We start from the raw sequence: 21,345 nt of genomic DNA, 5'->3' as shown, positions 1-21,345 counted from the left end.
CAGGCAAATACTTGCAGGTCTTTAATAACAGTCCAAGCGTCAGCCGAGCTCTGTGGCCAAACCCAAAGGCATCAAGAGCAAGAAGCACCTGCAACCATAATACATTTGAACACAGAGTCTGAAATCAGTGGACCACAGTGATTCAAATAAATGCAGCCAAAAAGTTGATTAGGTACCAACAGGTGTGTCTGCCGTGGACAAGCCATGGAGGAAGCTTTAATTTTTTGACAAATGTCACAACACAGGACATATTTTTTGGCCTGTTGATATAAGCCATGCCACCAATAACGCTGCTCTAGCAGCAAAATAGTGGCCGCCACACCAGCATGTGTGGAAGTAACACCTTTTGGTGCCGCTTTCATCAAAGCAAGTCGACGTTCTTGGTTGGAAATCAAATGACCACCGACACCTGGAATCTTTGCAAAAGGAATATTTTTTTCACACAAGTGATAAGGATATTTAGAAGGAAAGCCCTTAGGTAAAGGGATGATGTCTTTATTTGCATTAATGACTGTCAAGATATGACTATCTATTTTTGTTTTAGAATGAGTAATTGGGGCTACTGTGGAAACTGCAGATTTGGCTGCTTATCAGCCAAGGAATTCCCTACAGCGTGTGTTCCCACACTCTCAGGACTCAATGTAAGTACTACATGAGTCCGTGGCAACCTGTCTTAGAGGTCAGCCACCTTAACCCAAAGCATCTTATGCTATGTAATGTTACCTTTAGAATCTTTCAATCCATACTGCTGCTGAATAATGTAGATTATCAAAGCACTGTACAGAGTAATACGACTCACACACTAAACATGGGGAATTCAGGATCCGTATGTTCAAGTTGCAAGAAGTAAAGCTTTCAGTTCAGCCAACTGTGCATTGCAGTCGCCAATGACTGTGTGCGAGTTGCTTGAGGTGGGAATACACCGTCCAACATTCTACCAATAACAGTACCGCATGACGCTGAATATTGCTGCTTAGAACCTACAGCAGGTTGAGTTGAACCATCCGTGCAAATAATATATACTTATACTGAACAAGAAGCAACACAGAAGAGGGCATTGGATAAACATGCTCATATTGCAGAAATGCTTGTGTCTGTATAGACAGGTCGAAGACAAAGCCTACATCAACAGCTGTTAAGGATGTGGCCCTTTGTATCCATCTAGGATGGAGGGCTTTAGAATTTAGAACGCCAAATTTTGTGACAGACTATAAGACTGGCATAGGAGTAACAACAATAATGCATTTCCCTTGTGCCAGTGGCCGTTCTTTAAGGATAGTCCTCTGCACTGCAAGCAGTATTTTGTAAGTGGATGCAAAACAGATCTCCACATTGGAAAATAAATGCAATTTATATGGAACCACTGGAAATGTCCAATGTGTTTTGTATTTTTTACGGCCTACATTGTTAATCAGTGCCTTACTATGTATGTTTTGCACTGAAACGGTGCGTGCATGACTGTTTAAATGTCAGTAGCCTAAGACAATGTGATAGGAAAGATCCAGTTTTAAAAGTGGAAAAAGAAGATTGTTCATCTGAGATACACGGGGCTCAAATACCCCCTGGTACTCCAATTGGGATAGCATTTCTTTAATAGGTGCCTTAGCATCTCGTTTGATAGGGTCTTGTGGTTGCACTTGCAGGCTGGACTGTAAGAGTATAACAAGATAAGGAGAATCCTTATACCAGCTGACGTGATTGCGATAATGCGTAGAGGCTAGTGCAAGAGCTAACTCTGCTGCATAGGCTTGTTTGACTTGTTCAGGGACAAGAGTAGAAAAGGCAGGAAGTATAATGCCCTCTCCTGCATGTACAAACAGTGGAGGCCAATCGACCCTCAACAAGAAGATGTCATAAGACAAAGTTGCATTTTCCCAGAATATTGCTTTAATGGTGCGTTGTACGTCACCTTCTGTTTGAATATCTACATGATTCAATCTGTCTGGAGGGGCTACGCGTCTATCAGCGGTTTCAAATGTAACAAAAGTATAAGTTGCTCTTGCTACCAGAAACTTGGGGATTCTGGCACACTATGGTAACTTCTGCCACGCTGTTGAGGAGAGTCACTGAGCAACTCCTGTTCAGCAGGAGGGTTTTCAGTGTCAGTTTCATATTTAGTGGTTAACGCTACAGCTTCCTTTTCCTGACACAGGACTATATCTTGAGGAGATTTACCCTTCTTCTTTATCTTCACGTCAGATAAGTGTTGTGTCTCCCTTTTTGGCTTCACCTACTCCTCTTGTCTCCACTCAGATCGCCTGCCTCTGTCTTACTGCTGAAACTGGTCCTAGGATGCTTGTTTCCAGTCCAGGGAGGACCTGGCTTGGCAGTTCGGGCTGGACTGTTCCCATGAGGCACAGGGTCAACACTGATTTGCATATGGCTGAGTTCAAACTGGAACGGCATGGTGAGCAAAAAAACGATGGATTTATGCCCAGATCTCTGTACTGGGGTGAATGCATGACATTGTTCTGCATTCTGTCCATCAATTGTTATTTTTGCATCTGTCTTACTGCTGGCAGGATGATTCCTGAAAGGAACGGGGAGAACGTGTTTCATGAACCTGATACCTGTGTGGAGTCTTGATTTTAGTTCCATCTCAAAAATCGTGCCACATCTCAGAGGCCTCCGGGGGAGGAGAACCTCCGCGAGGTTTACCTTTCTGTTGCTGTTTACATTTATCCTATGGTTTATTTAACAAGCTCACGGGCTTGCTTGGCATCTTTGTCTGTACTAATTTTTCCAAGAGGTGGTTTGGTAGGTCTGGTTTCCAAATTATTGTGTCCTAAGGATGTATATACATCAGCAATAATTATAGTCAACTTACGTGAGCCGCTGGTGTATAGCCAGAGATGCTTCTTCACCTTTAACATTAGACAGAATTATTGCGGATACAACGGGAAAATTCCCCATTAGTTTCATCCCCAAATCTAGGGCAGAAGTCACCCCACGTTTGTTTTGTATTTGTTAGAGTACATCTGGAAAGATGGACATTGAGGGAGTGAAGTAGCAGATATTCCCTCTGGAAACGTTCCTGGCATAAATTGGATGAAACCAGACTGGCCTTCCGACCCAGAGTCAGCTGACAGAGCCTTCAGGGGCTGGATTAACAATACACTTGACCAGTGCATCTCGAAGAAACTGTCAGGGGTGGAGGATCGAGTGCTAGACGGCCATGTTCCGGACAGCACGATCTCCCTCATTTACAAGAAATTGATAAATGATCGCTCGGGCTTACTGACTGGCCTCCGCGAGGCCTGGGTTGCCGATGGGCTGGAGTTGGACGACGAGGACTGGATTTCCGCGGTGGCCTCTCCGAAGGAGGTGGCCATCCCGGCTCGCCTTCGTTTCGTCCAGCTTAAGATACTCCACCGGGTGTACATGACGGGGCCAAGGCTTCTGCGTATGGGCTATGCCGAGGACGGATTGTGTAAGCGTGGGTGTGGTGCTTCAGCGACCTTTTTGCATATTTTGTGGGAATGCCCGAGGGTGGAGCGATTCTGGCGTGGTGTGCATGAGGTCCTGCGAGCGGTTACGCATGTCGCGCTGTTGCCTGAAGCGAGGAGATGTTTGCTGAATGTGTGGGAACCGACCGATTACTCGGTTCCGCAGACGCGATGGGTGACTCTGGGCTATATGGTGGCTAAACGGGACGTTGCACAGCTGTGGGGATCCCAGAGGTCCCCGGCGGTGTCGGCCTGGAAAGAACACATGGATTGGTGCATGTTCCGAGAAAAGGTGGTGTATGTGGCGCGGGGTAAGCCTGGGGCATGGGTGAAGATATGGGGCCCCTGGAACGCCTACCGCGGGGATATCTGCGAGCCGCCGTTGCTGCCTCCCGCTTCCCCAGCTCCATCCCCCTAGTTTGCTCCCCCCCTCAGTTCCGAGCACAGTATTCTCCCAGTCCCGGACCTGTTTCCCTTCCCCTCTCGGGGGTTTTCAGTGGATGGTTTGGGGTCCCCCATTTGCAGAGCACGTGCTGCCACTTTTGATCGTGGGTTGCCTTGCGGGTGTGTGTTTATTTATGTTGTTGTGTTGTATAAAATGAAACCGTATTGTGGGCTCAGAGCCATATGGCCCGCGTTGTGGATACCTCCTGCCTTAGTGTCTATGTAAAGCTAAGTGCCTCATTGTATGTATGTCATTTGTTATCGTCACTTTAGCGGCCGGCCGGAAGGTTGTAGGCCCATACCTGTATATATTTGAGATTGCAATAAACGGTTTCAAAAAAAAAAAAAAAAAAAAAAAAAGAAACTGTCAGGGGTTAGGCGCACACAAACACACACCTGGTACAATGAGATCCTCCGGGGGGGAAAGGAAAACATTTAACATTTTGGAACGGGCTTGGAGGCACACTTATTACAACACTACTAAAAATACTTCCAGGAAGGCTATAAAAACCTACCATTATTTAGTTCAAAACACAAAAGCTTCATTCTATGCCATATCAAACGCATCTGGTTTCAACCCCTCCAAAACCATCTTTTCCCTCATGAAAGATATGTTGCAATCTCCAACAGGAACTAATGCTATGATATCTTCTAACATCCAATGCGACTCACTGGCAAAATTCTTCATCAATAAGGTTGAACGTATTTACAGCGCACTTGACACAAGGCAAAGCTCCTTTGAACTCATGGCAACCCCTACCCCGAGTGCGCCCCCACACTCCCTGGAAATTCTGCTACCTGTGTCTCCTGAAGACTTAGCTACCTTAGCAGCCAAAGTCAAATCGGGCTCTCCCGATGACCCAGTAAAACCAGACATCTTCAGGAAATTTTACAACTGCCTTATGATGGAGGGCTGGGAATTTATCATTGACTCCCTCCTGTCGGCAGCGATTCCTAAATCTTGGAAGCATGCCAAAGTTGTACCACTGTTAAAGAAGCCCACTCTAGACACATATTTGCCAGAGAATTTACGACCTATATCTTTGCTTCCATATCTGGCCAAGATTATGGAATACCATGTTAACATCACTCTGACTAACTATCTAGAGTCCAATCAAATTCTGGATAGTTCTCACAACAGGTTTCGAGCCAGACATAGCACAGAATCAGCGCTCATGGCAGTTACAGAGCAGCTGTGGGCAACACTAGATAAGGGTAATACGTCGACACTATTTCTACTCGATCTTAGTGCGACCTTTGACACGGTCTCCCATAAGATCCTTCTCCAACGGCTTGAGGAGATCGGGCTCAAAGGCAGGGCTCTGGCCTGATTTGCCTCGTTTCTATCAGAGCGCTGTTAGAAATGGGATTTCTGGCTGGCTAAGGCGTGCGCCAAAGCCAGGCAGAAACCACCACCCTAGTCAGGGCAAGGAAGTTACACGCCAAAGATAACCCCTGCTCACCCCCTTGGTAGCTTGGCACGAGCAGTCAGGCTTATCCCGGAGGCAATGTGTAAAGCGTTTGCGCGTGCACCCAGGAACAACATCCCAGGCCCACCACAAAAGAAACTCCACACAAGGTTATATATAAGGGTGGGCGTAGTGGGCGTAGTGGGGCTACGTGAAGCAGCACGTAGTGTGCCCAAATCTACGCACACTACGCGCTTCGCGTAGCCCCACTACGTGCCACCCACCTCCCACCCGCCATTCTTTTAAATATTATAAGCAATGAAAAATAAAGTAAAGTAAGTCGACTTACCCGTAAGCGCGGCGTCTCCGGGGCTCCTCTTTCAGTTTCTAATTTCTTCTGGCAAATGCGCATGCGCGGACGCCCGCGCATGCGCATTTCTCGTGAGAAATGCGCATGCGCGGGTGTCCGCGCATGCGCATTTGCCAGAAGAAATTAGAAACAGAAAGAGGGAGCCCCGGAGACGCCGCGCTTACGGGTAAGTCGACTTACTTTACTTTATTTTTCATTGCTCATATATTTAAAAGAAGGGCGGGCGGGAGGTGGGTGGCGGGTGGCAAGCAGCTACGCTTCGCCCTCGGCGTGTGCGTAGCGCTGCCCTGCTTCGCCTACTTCGGAAAGTGCGAAGCAGGCAGCGCTACGTACACTACGTGGGCGAAGCGTAGTGCTACGCCCGGGGTTAGTTATATATAAAAATAGCCTTTGTATTATCATAACACATTAGAATGTTAAGCACATATTATACAGGGTGCACCTGCCACTAGGTCATATTTACAAGGGATTATTTACACCTGACAGGGCCCACTGGACCACTGTCAGTACCATCACAAAGTGATCTTAGTAAATGTAGAACTTATCATGAACATAGAACACAACCAGTGACTACTGGTAATCACGGTACTTAGCATCGGCCTGTAACATAAACTACATTATGCACAGCATCACACCAGGCGCGAATTACCTTCTGCACCAACCTCACCATCATAAACACATGAGGCAATCATCTCACCAGTCTAAACGCATTGGACCCTAACCTCCTAAGTATAACTACATTGGGGAATAACTCTCACTAGCAGAAACCATAATATACGAACCAACCTCATAATCATAAACACATTTAGAGGTATGAACACAGGTGCGTAAATCATTCTACAGGAATCACATTTCCTAGCAACCAAAATCACAGTAGGGCCTGGCGCCCTATAAATCTAACAATCCCCCTGGCCAACTGGCCATCTCAGAAAGGGGCTCAAATGTCCTATGTCCCAAGAGTCAGGGCTGCTGCCTAGGCGGCGAAAGTCAAGGGTGCGTCACTGCACAACCCTAAATGTTGCAGCTGCCCACTACTTGCTGGGCAGCTGAAAAAGATGGGGTGAAGGAGTGCGTCTCTCTCCTGGCTTCAGACCTGCCCCTAAAAAGAAAGACCTAAACGGTGCAGCTGCCCACTACTTGCTGGGCAGCTGTGAAAGTTAAAAGGCTCTCACTGGCCCTTGAAATAGATGTGCCAAACGTTGGAGCCATCGGACTCTGAGAATAAACATGTCCCCTAGCACTGGGGAAAGGACACAGGCCCCTCTGTCCCTGTAAATAAGTATGGCCAAATGTTGGAGCCATCTGAGCTCTGGAATTAAGTATGGCCACATCGTTGCAGCTACCCGCGCTGGTGCGGCGTGGCTGGGAATCAGGAAGGAAGGGGCCCCAGCACCTCTGGGCCCTCGGGACCCCACTGGGGCGCTTGAAATAAATATGGCCCACGTTGGAGCGCCGTATCGCTCAAGACAAACAGGTCCTAACCGGTGGAGCCACCTAGGCTCTAGAACCCAAAAAACATGCCCCTTTATCGTTGCCCCCTTTGTAAAGAGAGGCGGGCCTCGTTGGAGCGGCCCACTGCCACGTGGGGCCGCTCGGGAATCAATACAGAGAGGAGCCACCCCGAGCCCTCTCCTTACCGGGCTCCCGGGGACTCCTCGGGTCTCCTCTTCACCCAGTCCCTCTTTCACCAGCGCCGCACATCTCGCTCTTCCCCCGGGGCTCCCGAGGCCCCCAGCCGCTCAAGAGAGCTCCGCTGGGACGCGAGGCAACTTCCGGCTGCCGGGTTAGCTTCACCCGGTCCGTCACTGCGCTTCACCTGGGTCCTCTCTTAGGGCGCAGGACTTCTCCTTGCTTTGCCCGGTCTGCTCTCTCGGGACCGGTGCTTCTTCATGAGCGGGCTCCGGACGTCTTCCAGCTTCCGTCCGTGGAGCCCCGCCCACAGCCAGGCGGACGCGCCTACTTTCAGTTCGCGGCCCAGGGCAGTGGCGGTGATCTTTTAAGGGCAAAACGCAGGGTGGGCAACCGCAGGTAAAAATAAAGATAAGGTGGACAATGAGGGGTAGGCTCCCTCCTAAATTAAAGTATGTAGTGGGCTGGGCACCCGCAAAGCTCCTTAAGAATGCAGGTTGGGCACCCGCCATTTTTAGTATTGCTGGGGGAATCCCTACGCCGGGGGATTCCCTCTCTCTCGGTCGGTAGCGCCGCGCCGCGCTGCCCAGCCCATGCTCCTGGCAGACAGGGGCCAGAGGCTCAGCAAAAGTAAACGAAATCGCTTTCCATCAGCTGGGCATTTTCAAAGATAGGGCTCCTCCTTAGGACAATTACAGCTCTGGGCTGTAATGGAAATAAAGCGCTCCCAGGGTGCAAAAGGGTGGCCAAAGTCTCTGTAGGGTCCTGGGATAAAAGCAGGGCAGAAGGGTCCCAAAAAGAAGTCCTCCAGGCATCCAGGGGCAGGGCCCAGGGAGGCACGCCTTCCCCTGAGCCCCAGCAGCAGCACACCCCTGGTAGATTCAAGTCCAGAACAAGAACATTTTCATGGGGTCACAGCCCCTTCTTTTATACAGCATTTTCCTTTGTTCTGCAACTGTAGGGCAAGGGGAGAACCAGATACAACTGGTTCAGGAGCACTTTGTTTTGCTCAGCTTCCCTCTCTATGCACAGGACAGGCCAAGGACATCAGACGCACCACAGGAGGTGGAGCCAGCATTGTGAAGGGAAGGCCCAGCCCCATTCAGGTCCCAGGTGCAACTCCTCCCTCCCATCTACATGCAGATCTCTCCATTCACCACCGGGCAGACTCACCCTGGCTCCTGGAATTTCCCAGGCCTCTCAGCTCCTGTCAATCACAAGCCAGACAGGCAATTCACATAACACAGCACACAGAAATGCCAACTTCTAGAAGTGGCACTTCTCCACCAGTCACACTAAATCTGTGCACACCATTGCGCAGCATTTATTCTCATGAGTTCGCACATACCAAACTCGCCCCTGCACTCTTCTCACATCAGGAACAACCATGGACACACATATCCCCCATACATTCCTATGGGAGGGCAGGCCAGTCTCACTAAATGTAACACAGAGCGCATGCACTTTACACTGGGATACAGTGCTAAAGTGCCTAGAGGCCTAAAACTACTAACACTACATAGGGAGAAAGGCCAGGATAAATGCAAAAAGTTTAGGGGTGAACCTGCCAAAATGGCCAGGTTCAACAAGCGCTCTTTCCAGGTCCACGCCCCACATATCTGTCTAGTATCTACCCTCTAAGCTGCGGTGTTTCCCAAGGCTCTGCCTTGAGCCCCATGTTGTTCAACGTGTACATCCGCCCTTTAGCTCTCCTGGCCAAAGAACGTAACATCAAAATGGTATCTTATGCGGATGATACCCAGTTGTGTTCACCTTTTGCCAACAACCCGGCCATAGACCAACTGAAATTCCTTGCGGATGTTCTGGCCATTTCAGACTGGATGACAAACAACTACCTACAGTTGAACTCTGCCAAAACGGAGTTGCTTCTGGTAGGCCGTGACACCCACAAATGGGATTACCAGTGGTGGCCCGCAAACGTAGGCTCTCCCCCACAAACGAAAAATGCTGTCAAAGATTTAGGGGTTCTGATTGATACTGCCCTCTCTTTTGAGCCCTATGCATAAAAAGTGGCTGGCACTTGTTTCGGCCTCCTGCGCTGCCTCAAACCAATTTTGGGGTTTTTCGATGCTCCTACCCATCGATTGAAAGTGCAATCAGTTGTCGAATCTCACCTAGACGACTGCAGTGGTCTCCTGCTCCAAGTCAATAAAACAGTCACTGCAAGACTCCAACGAGTACAGAATGCAGCGGCACGTACTCTTTATGCCTTACCTAAGCAGTGCCATACCTCCAATCTTCTCCACTGTCTTCACTGGTTGCCTATTAAACAAAGAGTTCAGTATAAAACCCTCACAAGATTCTGCATGGCCAGGGTCCCCAAATACTGCAGGATCTTTGCACCACCTATGTTGCCACGCGAGCATTATGCTCCGCCGATCTTCATCTGCTATGCGTCCCACGAGTCCGCCGATGTAGAGCAGGGGGTCGTTCCTTCAAAGCTCTGGCCCCTTCACTATGGAACTCTATCCCACGGGCTGCCCGCAGCACTCACGACCACTGGGCATTCAGGAAGCTGATTAAAACCTGGCTTTTCACATCAATTTAGCGTCATTTCTTCCGGCTACCGTTCTGCTAGCACTGCGACACCCCGTTGCTGGGGCAGCCATGCGCTGTATAAATTACCTTACCATAACATAACATATTATAGACTGTGGCAAAAATAGTCCTCCAGATGATACAGTCTCTTAGAAAGGGAACCATCCCATTGGATATACATATAGTCAAAATTCTATGTTTGTCTTGTGGTTCCATAAGGGGAAATTGAGCTTCAAGTTGATTCTATGGAATTTCCTCACAACTAGTGGATCTAGTGCCCACAACTGAATGAACAATTACAGGACTTATTGTCGGAGCTTAAGGCAACTGGGCTTGCACTTGCAGGCCAATTCTAGCTGGCCTTGCTAACAAGCTGCACAAAACAAACTGAGTCAAGCATTTGTATAAGGCAACTTGACCAGTATATAATGCTTATGATTCTACAAGATTCTGTTTAGCCATATCAGGGTATGGGGGATACCCTGCTAGTGCTGTTCAAGTAGCCCCCTCATTACTAAGGGGACCCAAGTGTACAGGTGTAGCTACGTGGAGAGGGCACCAAGGACTCAATTCTGATGTTCCCAGTACGTGACAGGAGTCTCAAGAAGCACATAAGGTCTATAGTTGTTAGGCACTGCAGTGTGGTGAATGTATGAAATGTATTAGTCTTGCTATCCATAGCCAGAAATGGGACAGAGAATAAAAAAACTCAAAGCGAGATGCTGCATCTGCTTCTCCTCTAAAGAAAATAGGACCACTCACATTAGGAAGGCACGTTTCACTAAATGTGTGATAACGGCTGGACTGCAGTTAACCAGAATGCGCATAGGCTGCACCATTAGAAAAACAGAAATGGATTCAAAGTGAAACACAAACAGGGTTGAACCTTTTAATATTCAAGCTTGAAACACCTTTACAGATAAGTGCTTCCTAAACAATGTGGAGGGTAAAGCCCCAACACCATGGACGTGTCTGGAAAAAGTGCTGGGGTATTGTGTACATGCGCAAGCACTACTCAGGTGACCCACAAATAAGTACCAGAGCTAATGTTGGTGGCGCCGTGTTGCAGAGATTCTGCTCAGGAACAAGACTATGCTTGGGAACATAGAACATCAGCATGTAAAGGATGGGTCACCATACCCCATCAGTGCCTGTGGCCTCGAATCTGACTAGCTTATAGTTCCTCACCAGCCCTCCTAACCATTCCAGAGAGGCAAATGATTTGGCATAACTCAACACTATTGATCCTTTCAGGGATTGTGGTAGCAGGTCACCCCCTTTTGTTCTTACTCATACTGGTCCACAGTAAATAGCAAAGAGACATAAAGGAAGCTTAGAATATTTATTTAAACTTGTGTTCTCTGATATGCAATAGCTGCATCACAATTCAGAAACAGATGCAGGTCAGTGATGTCATTAGCATAATTAAAAGATCATATACAACAAAAAGCCCTATCATATTAGCTGACTGATTTGCCTAAACCCACCCTCACGATTGAAGCTACATGATTATAGAAGAACAGATCTCTGGGTGTAGTGGCAGACCCCATACCTTAGCATACACGAATAGTTGTTCTACATCCCAGCCGACATCACCATCTCGTCTCAGGACCTTTGTTGTGTGTCAGTCTCAGCTTAGTGTCCCCAGAATGACACATCCGGGATTATATGGCAAAACATGCGTGTTCAAAAACAGTAGCTGGGTTGCTTCCTTATGTCTAGGTGCTATTGTCTGACCAAAGGGAATAACAAGGACCAATGTTTGACCTTGACTTGGCCGTTCAGACTAAATCCCAGAAAAAGAATAGAATACAAAAACATGTGCTATATGGGAAAATACAATGTGCCACAAAACAAGCGTGAAATTTGGTAACATATGCAAAGCAAAAACGGCCTACACGTGCATAGTTAACCTAACAGGGAAAATGACAATGGGCTATATAGAAAATACATATCAATTACTTTTTTTGTGGTGGCATTATGTGGGCATGTAAAGAATCTGAAATAGGATGCAAACATACTGCTGGGGCTGAAGATATCCATTCCTGGCTTCACTGCAACAGTGTTGGTTAATTTTTACAATGCAAAGGCAGACCCGCACTCTGGTACCTAGGCATTGGAGCGCTTTTCGCAGGGTGCAGACTGTACCTGGTACTTTTCCACAAGTAGGGGTGTTCGCCAAGGGTGCCTCCTTTCACCTTTTTTGTTCACCCTGTACATAAATGGTCTTGATAAAAGCCCTTTTCTCTCACCAGGCAGATTGTCTGAGGCTGGTAATGAGATCACTCCCTGTATAATTATACGTCGATGATGCAGTTCTCATGGCACGCGCCACTGCGGGGCTGCAGTTGCTATTGGGCAGGTTTTGAGTCATTTATGGGTAGTTTGGATTTGGCATTACATTTTACAAAATCATATGTTATGGTAGTTGGCTCAAGGTCTTCTAGCTCTGAGGTATTCAAGCCACACCCCGGCTAAAGTCTCAGCCTTTCCCTATTTCTGGGCATTATTTGATGTGAAAAAAAAAATGGAAGCCCCTGATCAATGGAAGAGAATGTAAGTTTGTTAAGGCCATAGGGGCAGTGGCCAGCTTTGTGTGTAGGTTGGTTTCTTGGTTGCCACACATATTACTTAAGACCTATCAGGCCAAATGTGTCTCACAGGTTCTGTGTGGCAGTGGGGTATGGGGGTACTTGAAGACCAGAAAAATTCAGACCGCCAAAAATAAATTTCTAAGATGGCTGGTGCAGGTCCCTAAAAGCACCCTGGTCTTCTCCATCCATGACTTAGTTGGCCTCAGACCTGTGATGTGTTGGATCAAGATCTGGACCAGTGAGGGACTCAAGCTGAATAGACAGATTCTCTTAGACTGCCTGTCCCTTGACCACATGAACAGAATTCCCTGGATTGCTTATGTGAAGGCAGCCTTTGCCAACCTTGGTCAAACTGACATATGTTTGATTCCTCACTCACTGAGGCCCTCATTTGTCATGTTGTACCATGGGGCGGCACCACAAGCCTTCCTGCAGCACTGTCCTATCGCAAAAGGAAAGGGCAGGAATGCACTGTATCTATCAGATATGGCTCATTCCTGTCCTCTTTCCATGAACTGGCGCTCAATTGACTGCCATGCACCAATGCAGGCACCCCTGCATTGTAGGGCTGATTGATTTTGTGCAGGAAGGTGTGTACCATGGTGCAGGGGTGCCTGTATTGCCTTCCTGCACAAAAACAATAGATGGAGGTGATTTCCTCTATTTATGTCTGCTGCTGAATGCAGCACGCATAGAAAGAGGAAAGAACGAGCATAAATAATGTTATTTCTCCTTGTTGCATCTCTCTTAATCCTCCCCTGGGGATGCATATGCTTTTGATGCATTACCAGGTTTACAAATTATTGGTAATCTAGGAATGTAACAAGTGCCATGGGTGCTACTTGGAAACACCCACAATAACACCAATGACATGCCTCCCCATCAAGATCATGAAAAGCCATTCAGGGTGTCTTTACGTGGTCATGTAGATGTGGCTAAGACCTGTGCACCATCGGAACATCACAAAAAGTGAAGTTCCGGTGGCACACAGGACTTGTAAATGAGCCCATGTCTCCTTTAAATTTGAGACAGGTTAATAAATCATTACAATGTCAGCCTGACTACGGTTTCGACTCAAGAGCAAGGATGTTGTTTGTTATAAATAAACAAGCATTTCAGGGTTTAGGAAGAGGAGCACTTGCTGTCATTATGAGGTAACTCCACGCTGAAATCTCAGTCCTTCTACTTGCTGATTCCTCTGCGAGGAGGGATGTCCAACCTGGGACCAAGTTGGGGATGAGGGTTAGATCATCCAGTAGGGGATTCTTGGCAGAACACATACATACACCCTAGGCATCTAGGTTAGGGAACGCATAGTAGGAGTATGCTATATATACATTTATTGTTTTAGCAAGATGGTGGAACGTTTAATTCTGTTCACTGTCCTTATATTGCTAATCACTTTTATCTGCTTCTGTCTATTGATTATTGTGCACATATTTTTTATTCAAAAATCTCGTTGGTTCAATAAATATTGAAAACTCCCCTCTGTGTATTCTTTGTATATTTCTCTGAGAGAAAGAGAGCATGATTGACTGAGCTAAAGGGTTCTAGATCTGTTACCACGAACCCTGGGAAGTCTCAAGGTTGTCATGTTCTGTGGTTGCCAAAACCATTTGCTACCTGTCTAGGTTTAGGGGTGCATCTGGTGGCACTCTGGGCTAGCTGGTCTCTAGGGTGACATGTCCTGTGGGGTGCACGGAATCAGTATGGCACCATCCCTATGTTTATGTTGCCCAACAAATGCTCAGCTCCTACTGGAAAGTAGGAAACAACATAACACTAGACCCGACTGATTAATGTAATATTGTTAGTGTAGAATTTTTATGTCATTTATGCTTGATAATTCATTTAACTATTTGTAATCTCTGGACACGTTTTATGTATGACTGTACATGTTGTGTTTTTAAGCTCTTTTATGGTTGCTCTTGTAATCGAATCAAGATTTTATGACGATGATGAATTACCACAGTTTACCATGCTGAATAAAAAAATCAAATAAATGAAGCATACTTTCTGAATGATACAAAAATGACTATTGCATTAAACCTCCATTGAATCTTAAATATAACAATATTAAAATAAATAAATAAATAAAATAAATCTACAAAAAAAGATGTTACCTGCAATATAAGATTCAGTGTATAAAAGACATGACAATATTACTGCAATGATTATAACGACTTGCAATATTGTTTCACACATTATTAAGTTATCATCCACACTATTTTCAATGCACAGTCTGGCCTACCTTTTTCTGTTCGGGACCACCAGGAAAGCTGTGGTGGTACTGAATAGGAAAAATAGAAAAATTACTCCCACAGCTTGGAATAAAGTTCCCAGGGTGTCAGGGTCATTTATCTTGTGGTTTAAAAAGAGATTCCCACATGCAATTACATTTTTATACTCTGACAGGAAGACTGATCTGCCTCTCTGTGGCGCGGTTTTGGGAAATATGTGCTGGTTGCTGTAGTGATTGAGTCTTCAGTGAGTTGGGATACTGGTGGACATGCCCCAGTGCTGTGTAGTTCTCAGGTCTGTAACTCTGCTCCTTCTAACTCTTAACTCCACAGCAATCCATCAACCTTCATAACCTCGTTGAGGCCCACAACAGCGTCATCGTTACTGTGTGTCAAAAAGATGGAGGTGAGTTACAATTAAGTTACAGCTATTGTTTGATCTTGTCTGTTCATGTCCTAATTTATAACCATTTTCCTCTGAAAAGGAACAAACATTCAAACTCATAAAACATGAAGGCAAGTGAAGTTATCTGTGACGACACGTGGCAGCAACCAGTGCTTTTTTTGCTTTCTTTGTGTCATTGATTTTCTGTCCACATCAAGTCCCTTCATCAGCTAAGCTCTCTCCCAGTCTTTGAGTTCCCATCATCTCATTCTTAGAAATTCACACTAGAACCCCCTCCAGGTTTGCAAGAAATTAATCTCCTAGCAAATTACTTGCAAAGCCATACACATCCAAATGCCAGACTAAATTGCATAATATGTAAATGTAGAAGCAGGGAAATAAGCATTTTCCTCATCCGTCCCCTCCATCTAAAACTGCTCCCCAGCCTCGAGGGCAGCCATTGCAGCCAAGAAAGAGTTGAAATGTGGTTCTTGTTAGATAGGCAAGCGATTCAGTAGGCAGTGGCATGAAAAGTGGACATCAGGGGCAAATATTCTTACTTGAGGAATCTGAAGATTTGAGAGATGGCTTTGTAAATACTGCACTAGAGATCTAAAGAACTGAAAACAAGCTACACAATTGTGCACTAATTGAGAATGGAGATGTGGTATTGATCACAATCAATCTGAAGGGTCACACTGAGGTTGCCAGTGACTGAGTATAGATATCTATACCTCTAGCGATAGAGGGAGAAACAAACAAACAATTTAAGAAGCAATTTTTTTCACAGAGATGAAGTTGTCAGATGGTAAACTACTATGCATACTATACATCAATGTGGGAGGGAGCGTTGGGGACCAGGAAGCCATTACAGTGCACTGCAACGTCTAAGAATAATACTGCCTTTACAAATATACCTGTTAAGATTAAGGAAAGAGATTGTGGTAGAGTTAGGTTAAAGAGTCTGTTTAGTACTGTTAACTGGGTTAGGGATATGAAGATGGCACAAGGATAAAAGTATGTGGAAGATTGGTTACTTGAAAATGTGTTATCCTGCCTAGCTTTCTTTAGTCTCCATATCTCAAATCTTCCTGCAGTGACACCTTTTCACACTTTTAGAGTAGTTCCTAGGGCAATGCCTTCCCAAATACCTCTTTCATCTCAATGTTTTCCACTGCTGTACCCTTCAATATTGCCTTTTAGTTCCTCCAAATAGACTTTTGTGTAATTTCTGCTGCAATGCACTATTGTTCCACCACAACACATCTCCAACCGCACAAGGGGGACCATTTAGCATCTTTGCAGAGGTATATTGTGAACTAAAATTGGAAAACTCTTATTCTAATAATTCTAAAGCTGTAACCAGTGCTTCATTTAGTATTGTTCCTTTTGAGAAATTCTGTAAAAGGGCTTGCAGGAGGGAGGGGTGTGCAGAATTTGATTAATTTGCTGTCACATACTGAAGTGAAATTATGGCAAAATTATGCAAAAGTATATGCAATTATGCTAAATGTAAATACTTCATTTCATGCAAATATTTTAGTTTTGAATACATCTGCATATCAATTTTGGGCATGTGGATTCTTTTCAACAAGAGCACGTAAAGAATTCAGCGAATGGTGCGTAATTTTGAGAAGTGTCATAAGGGTATAATTTCTAGTTATTTTGCTTAACAAGCGTAAGGCAGAATTCCTGAAATTTCGTTGTCGGACCTGGCTCTCTCTGTAGGGTCACCCCAAAATATTTTGCCTTCACCCTCCACGTTTTTTTAATTTATTTTTTGTTGGCCTTAGGACTCTGTACACTTTACCACAGCTAATCATTGCTAAAGTTCTATGCTCTTGTCATTAAACATGGTTTGATTGGCTTACACCTAATTGACATGATTACTTTGGTTATAGTTCCCTTGTCCCATATAGCCAAGGTCTGTGAATTAAATGCTAAATGTGAGTGTGCAGCCCATATTGTGCTTCCCCCCAAGGCAGCTGCATACACATATGTCCCAGGTCTGCCATCGCAGCCTGAATGCAGTTTAAACTACCAATTCAACTTGGCAATATAAACCCCTTTGCCAAGCCTTAAACTCCCCTTTTATTGCATAGAAGTCACCCCTAAATGTAGTCCATAAGGCAGGGTGCATTGCAATCAAAAGATTGGACATGCACTTGTAAGTTTTACATGTCCTGGTAGTGAAAACACCTTAATTCGGATTTCACTACTGCGAGGCCTACCTGTCCTTTTGGATAACATTAAGTGACTTAGTACATTTAATATGGGCTAACTTTAGATTTGGACCAGGTAACCTGTTCATGTTTGGTATATACAAAACTGTAATGAAAAATCTTCTCTAATTGTAAAGTTGGATGTTTAATTACAATTTTAAAAATGTCACCTTTAAAAAGTTGGCATTTTCCTTCCATTAGCCCTTCTGTGCCGGCGGCTGTTGCTTGACCAGGTCTCCCACCCCAGTCAATCAACTACTCAATTTCTCACATACTTGAATTACACCAGCATAATTTATATTTCGCCCATGCCTACTGGGCGGTCCTTTGATATAGTCACAAGACATTACTGCCTTGACTTGATTCTAAGCCTGTGGCTCAAGTGGATCAAGTAGTTTTGAAACCCTCTTTTGGATGAAGCACATTTGTTTTTTAAATTTGATTCGAAATGCTTAAGGATGCTTTGCTATTTAGTGTCATTCCTGATATGTTAATGGAATTTCTTAATATTCTTAGGCTCTGTATTGGCCTGGTAATACAGTTGCAGTGTAGTTGTGAAATGTTTGTGTATTGCATCTGATGCAGTAAATGTGACCTATGTATAGAATACCTCTGTTCTATATGCTCCGTGGGTCCCTACAGTGAAGGTAACACCCCCTAAAAGAGGAAGCCCTTGTTGTTGTAACATTGTTGTTACAGCTTGTCTGTAATTAACAGAAATAACTTCTGCTTGAGCCATATTTATTGAACGGAAGTAAGAGAAGGGAAAACCTATAGTAGCGTGATCCCTTCATGAACAACCTGAAGTCAGAAAAGGAGGTTTCCTATTTAGCTGAGGAGGATTAATCCCCAACCTAACAGATGTCTCCCTATAAAGTGAATAGGGTCCTTGGGCACACGCATGAACTATTCAGGAGACCCATAAAATGAGTACCTGAACTAGAAAATTGATGGCGCTATGTCATACAGTTCCTATAAATTAGGTAGAACTTTGCATCTGAATAAAACAACCATCAGAATATGGGGACTTATTCCACACGTATCATCTGAATATGATGGCCTAATTCCTAGGAGGCTCACAGTGCCCATCTGGACCCCTAACCTTACCAGGGAACCGAATGGTATCCACAACTTCAGAACACGACCTCTCTAATTCCCCAAGGAAATCGTGGAAACAGATCTACCCTTTTGTTGTTAGTTGTTCCTCATGCAAGCTCAATGGCTATGTGTTTGGTCCATAAAGCCTTGTGGAAGAACGGCCCGCCCATTCTTTAATCTCTGATCACTCCCTATCAACCGAAGAGAGACCTTCGGTCACCTGCCTCTTTTCTTGCTCTTCAACCCAGACTAAGGAGGTTCAGAATTGGCGGGCGCTCTTTCTCATATAATGGTGCCATCGGTTGGAATGCTCTTCCACCTCAATTGCGGAAGGAGCCCAATCTTCTCTCATTCCACAAGCTTTTCAAAAATTGGCTGTTTTAGTTCCGTTTTCTTCTCCTACTGTTCTGTCCCCTGTACTCGTCCACAGCGCTGGGAGGCCTCCGGGCAGCCATCGCGCTTTATAAATGTCATAACATAACATAACAATGGGAGACACAAGAAAGATACAAACTGGCTTTTCAAACATTTATTGAAATATTTGTATTCTTGTGTAAAAAGCATGAACTGCAATCATTAGTAAGATCAAGCAAAGCCTTGTAACCAGCATTGCAAGAATGGAGAAAAAGATACACATTTTAACCATTATCACATTACAGTCTGATTATTATTATAGTTATACGCCTATCCTAGTACTACCTACACGTTAAAGTGCCTAACGGGAGTAGCCTATGCCAGATCTCCTGGGACAAATCAGCCCAAAAGCTATGTATGATGTACCAGGAAGCTTATCTGGTGTAGAGGAGGCTACCGCCCTATGCAGGATTTAGGCTCGAGGCAGCGAGGCTGCCTTTCAGGATATTGTCATCCAAAGTACTCTTCTGCAGAGTTTATCTCATGTGCAGTTTATATAATAAATACACAATCACTGTGTCAAAGGTGCAGCGCTGATGTAATTGTTTGTCTTGAGACTCTGAGTTGTCTCCTACCGTACAACTCAATGCAAGCGCATCATATTCAATGTTCTTTAGCCTTGAACAGAGTGAATGAACGACATAATAACATGATTAATATGACATGTGCTGTATGCAGAATAATTTCTAAGTGTGCAATTGTGGAAGTGCAAGGCATGTAAAAAGTAAAATGTCACTCTTTAAAAAAAGATGCAAGTTTAAATGTGTAACTAAAATGGAGTCTTGTGTGCGGACCCAGTTGTACCTCACAACATTAGTGTTTAGAATTATCAAGGGAGATTACCAGTAGTTAAATGTATAGTTTGCTATTTGTAATCCTCTTTATCCTTCGGGGGAATATTAATTTAAATCATGATTAAATTCCTCTGGGTGTGAAGAACAAGGTATTGAACTGCTCCTGTAGTAGTTGCCTACACATCTTTAAAAAGATTTTTTGGAATGGCGATTCATAGCATATGATTGGATATTGGGGAATGAGGCAAAATTGTCTAGTTTTTTCCATTCATCTTCCTTCCTGTTTTTTTCTTTTAATTAAGTTTGGTCAATATAGCCTCGTTCAAAGAAGCTGCCAAACGTTTCTAGTTTTTAATTAGTAAATTGCATTTTTTAAAGAAAGTTAAAAAAATATATTTCATAAAGAGTGGTCTGGATTCTGCATGTTGGAATCTGTTCATCCTAGAGTCATTAAGACCAGATCACTCTGTCTGCAATTAGTAAGTTAATTTCAAGAATGTCTTGAGACAGGTATGATACAGAAGTACAGAAAATTGAACTTGAGCCTAAGTTGAGGATAATACAGTCTTTGAATAGTATATTGGTCATAAATTAAAATATCAAGATCAGGTTAATAAGATCGGATAATAGTTGGTGAGTTGGAATAGGGGAGACCATGGTAAGTTTACTTCACCGTTTTACCTCTGTAATTTTGTTAAACCTTTTTTACAATAAATCCTTTCTAGAATGATCTTAGTGTCTATCACTGAGCTTCATAACAACTTTCAGATGATAATTTTTCTTGAAATAAATAACATTAATATTTTATTCCAAAAGAAGATGATATTGATTGAGACAGTATTGATGGAGTACAAAAATCACATTTTACACAGTTGGAACAGAAAGGCAATACTTCATATCCAAACCTCAAGTTCCAGCCTAGTTGCCAGCTAGGGAAAGAGTGCCATGCTTGACCTTGCTTAAAATATCTTTTGAGATTTTCTATAAGACATGTATTTGCAAAAACGTATTTCTGTTCTGTGTATTTGTTACAATTTGATTTGCATTTTAATTGAAATACTTTTAATATAAAGTCCTTCCTTATTGGTTAGTGAAGTAAATTAAATACAAACATTGTTGAATTGTCTCTCTTTTCATTATATTTATTTTCTTAGATTGTAAAGAAATTGAATCTCGTCATTTGGTCCCAGGAGATGTCTTCCTTTTACCAGGAAAGAAACTTTACCTTCCATGTGATGCCATACTCATTAATGGGAGCTGCATTGTCGACGAGGGCATGCTTACCGGTAATATACTGATTAGGGCATCCTTGCAAGTATTGTATCCATAATGGTATGATTACAGGTAGGCATTAAATAGTAGCTGTGTCATCGATGAATACCATATCTTCAGGCATCCCAATTCACATGTGCAAATCCCCGAATATTCTACATTTCTGCACCTCGTTTAATACATCTATGGTTGGCGGAAGTTCATATTTATGCTTCTGTTTAATTGGATAAACCATTCTCCACCATTAGAGGAACACAGGTAGCAAGTTCCTAGCACATGCAATATATGACATATGAGCATCAGTAAAATTATTTTCTTTGCTTATTATCCCATTTAATGTCTTCTGTGTCTGGGAGCAGCTGTCCCTGCAAAAGAAAACTATCTTAGGTTTTAATAGGATATATTGAAATGGGATGGAATTAGACTGGTAGACTTTGGAGAGAAAGGGCACACTCTTGATATTAGATAT

General features: G+C 44.2%; 1 protein-coding gene across 3 annotated transcripts in view; it reads left to right on the top strand.

Moving 5' to 3' along the window:
- LOC146788638 (putative cation-transporting ATPase 13A4) overlaps nucleotides 1-21,345 on the top strand; it is a 619,876-nt gene that overhangs the window by 168,007 nt on the left and 430,524 nt on the right. For all 3 annotated transcript variants that reach the window (XM_085635832.1, XM_085635831.1, XM_085635830.1), the window contains 2 exons: nucleotides 15,025-15,097; nucleotides 20,759-20,890. In XM_085635832.1, coding sequence (XP_085491958.1) covers nucleotides 15,025-15,097; nucleotides 20,759-20,890 — 205 coding nt within the window. The remainder of the gene's footprint in view (nucleotides 1-15,024; nucleotides 15,098-20,758; nucleotides 20,891-21,345) is intronic.

Source organism: Triturus cristatus, chromosome 11 (genome assembly GCF_964204655.1).
Source record: "Triturus cristatus chromosome 11, aTriCri1.1, whole genome shotgun sequence".
Lineage (NCBI taxonomy): Eukaryota > Metazoa > Chordata > Amphibia > Caudata > Salamandridae > Triturus > Triturus cristatus.
This window is presented reverse-complemented; position numbering and strand designations above follow the sequence as displayed.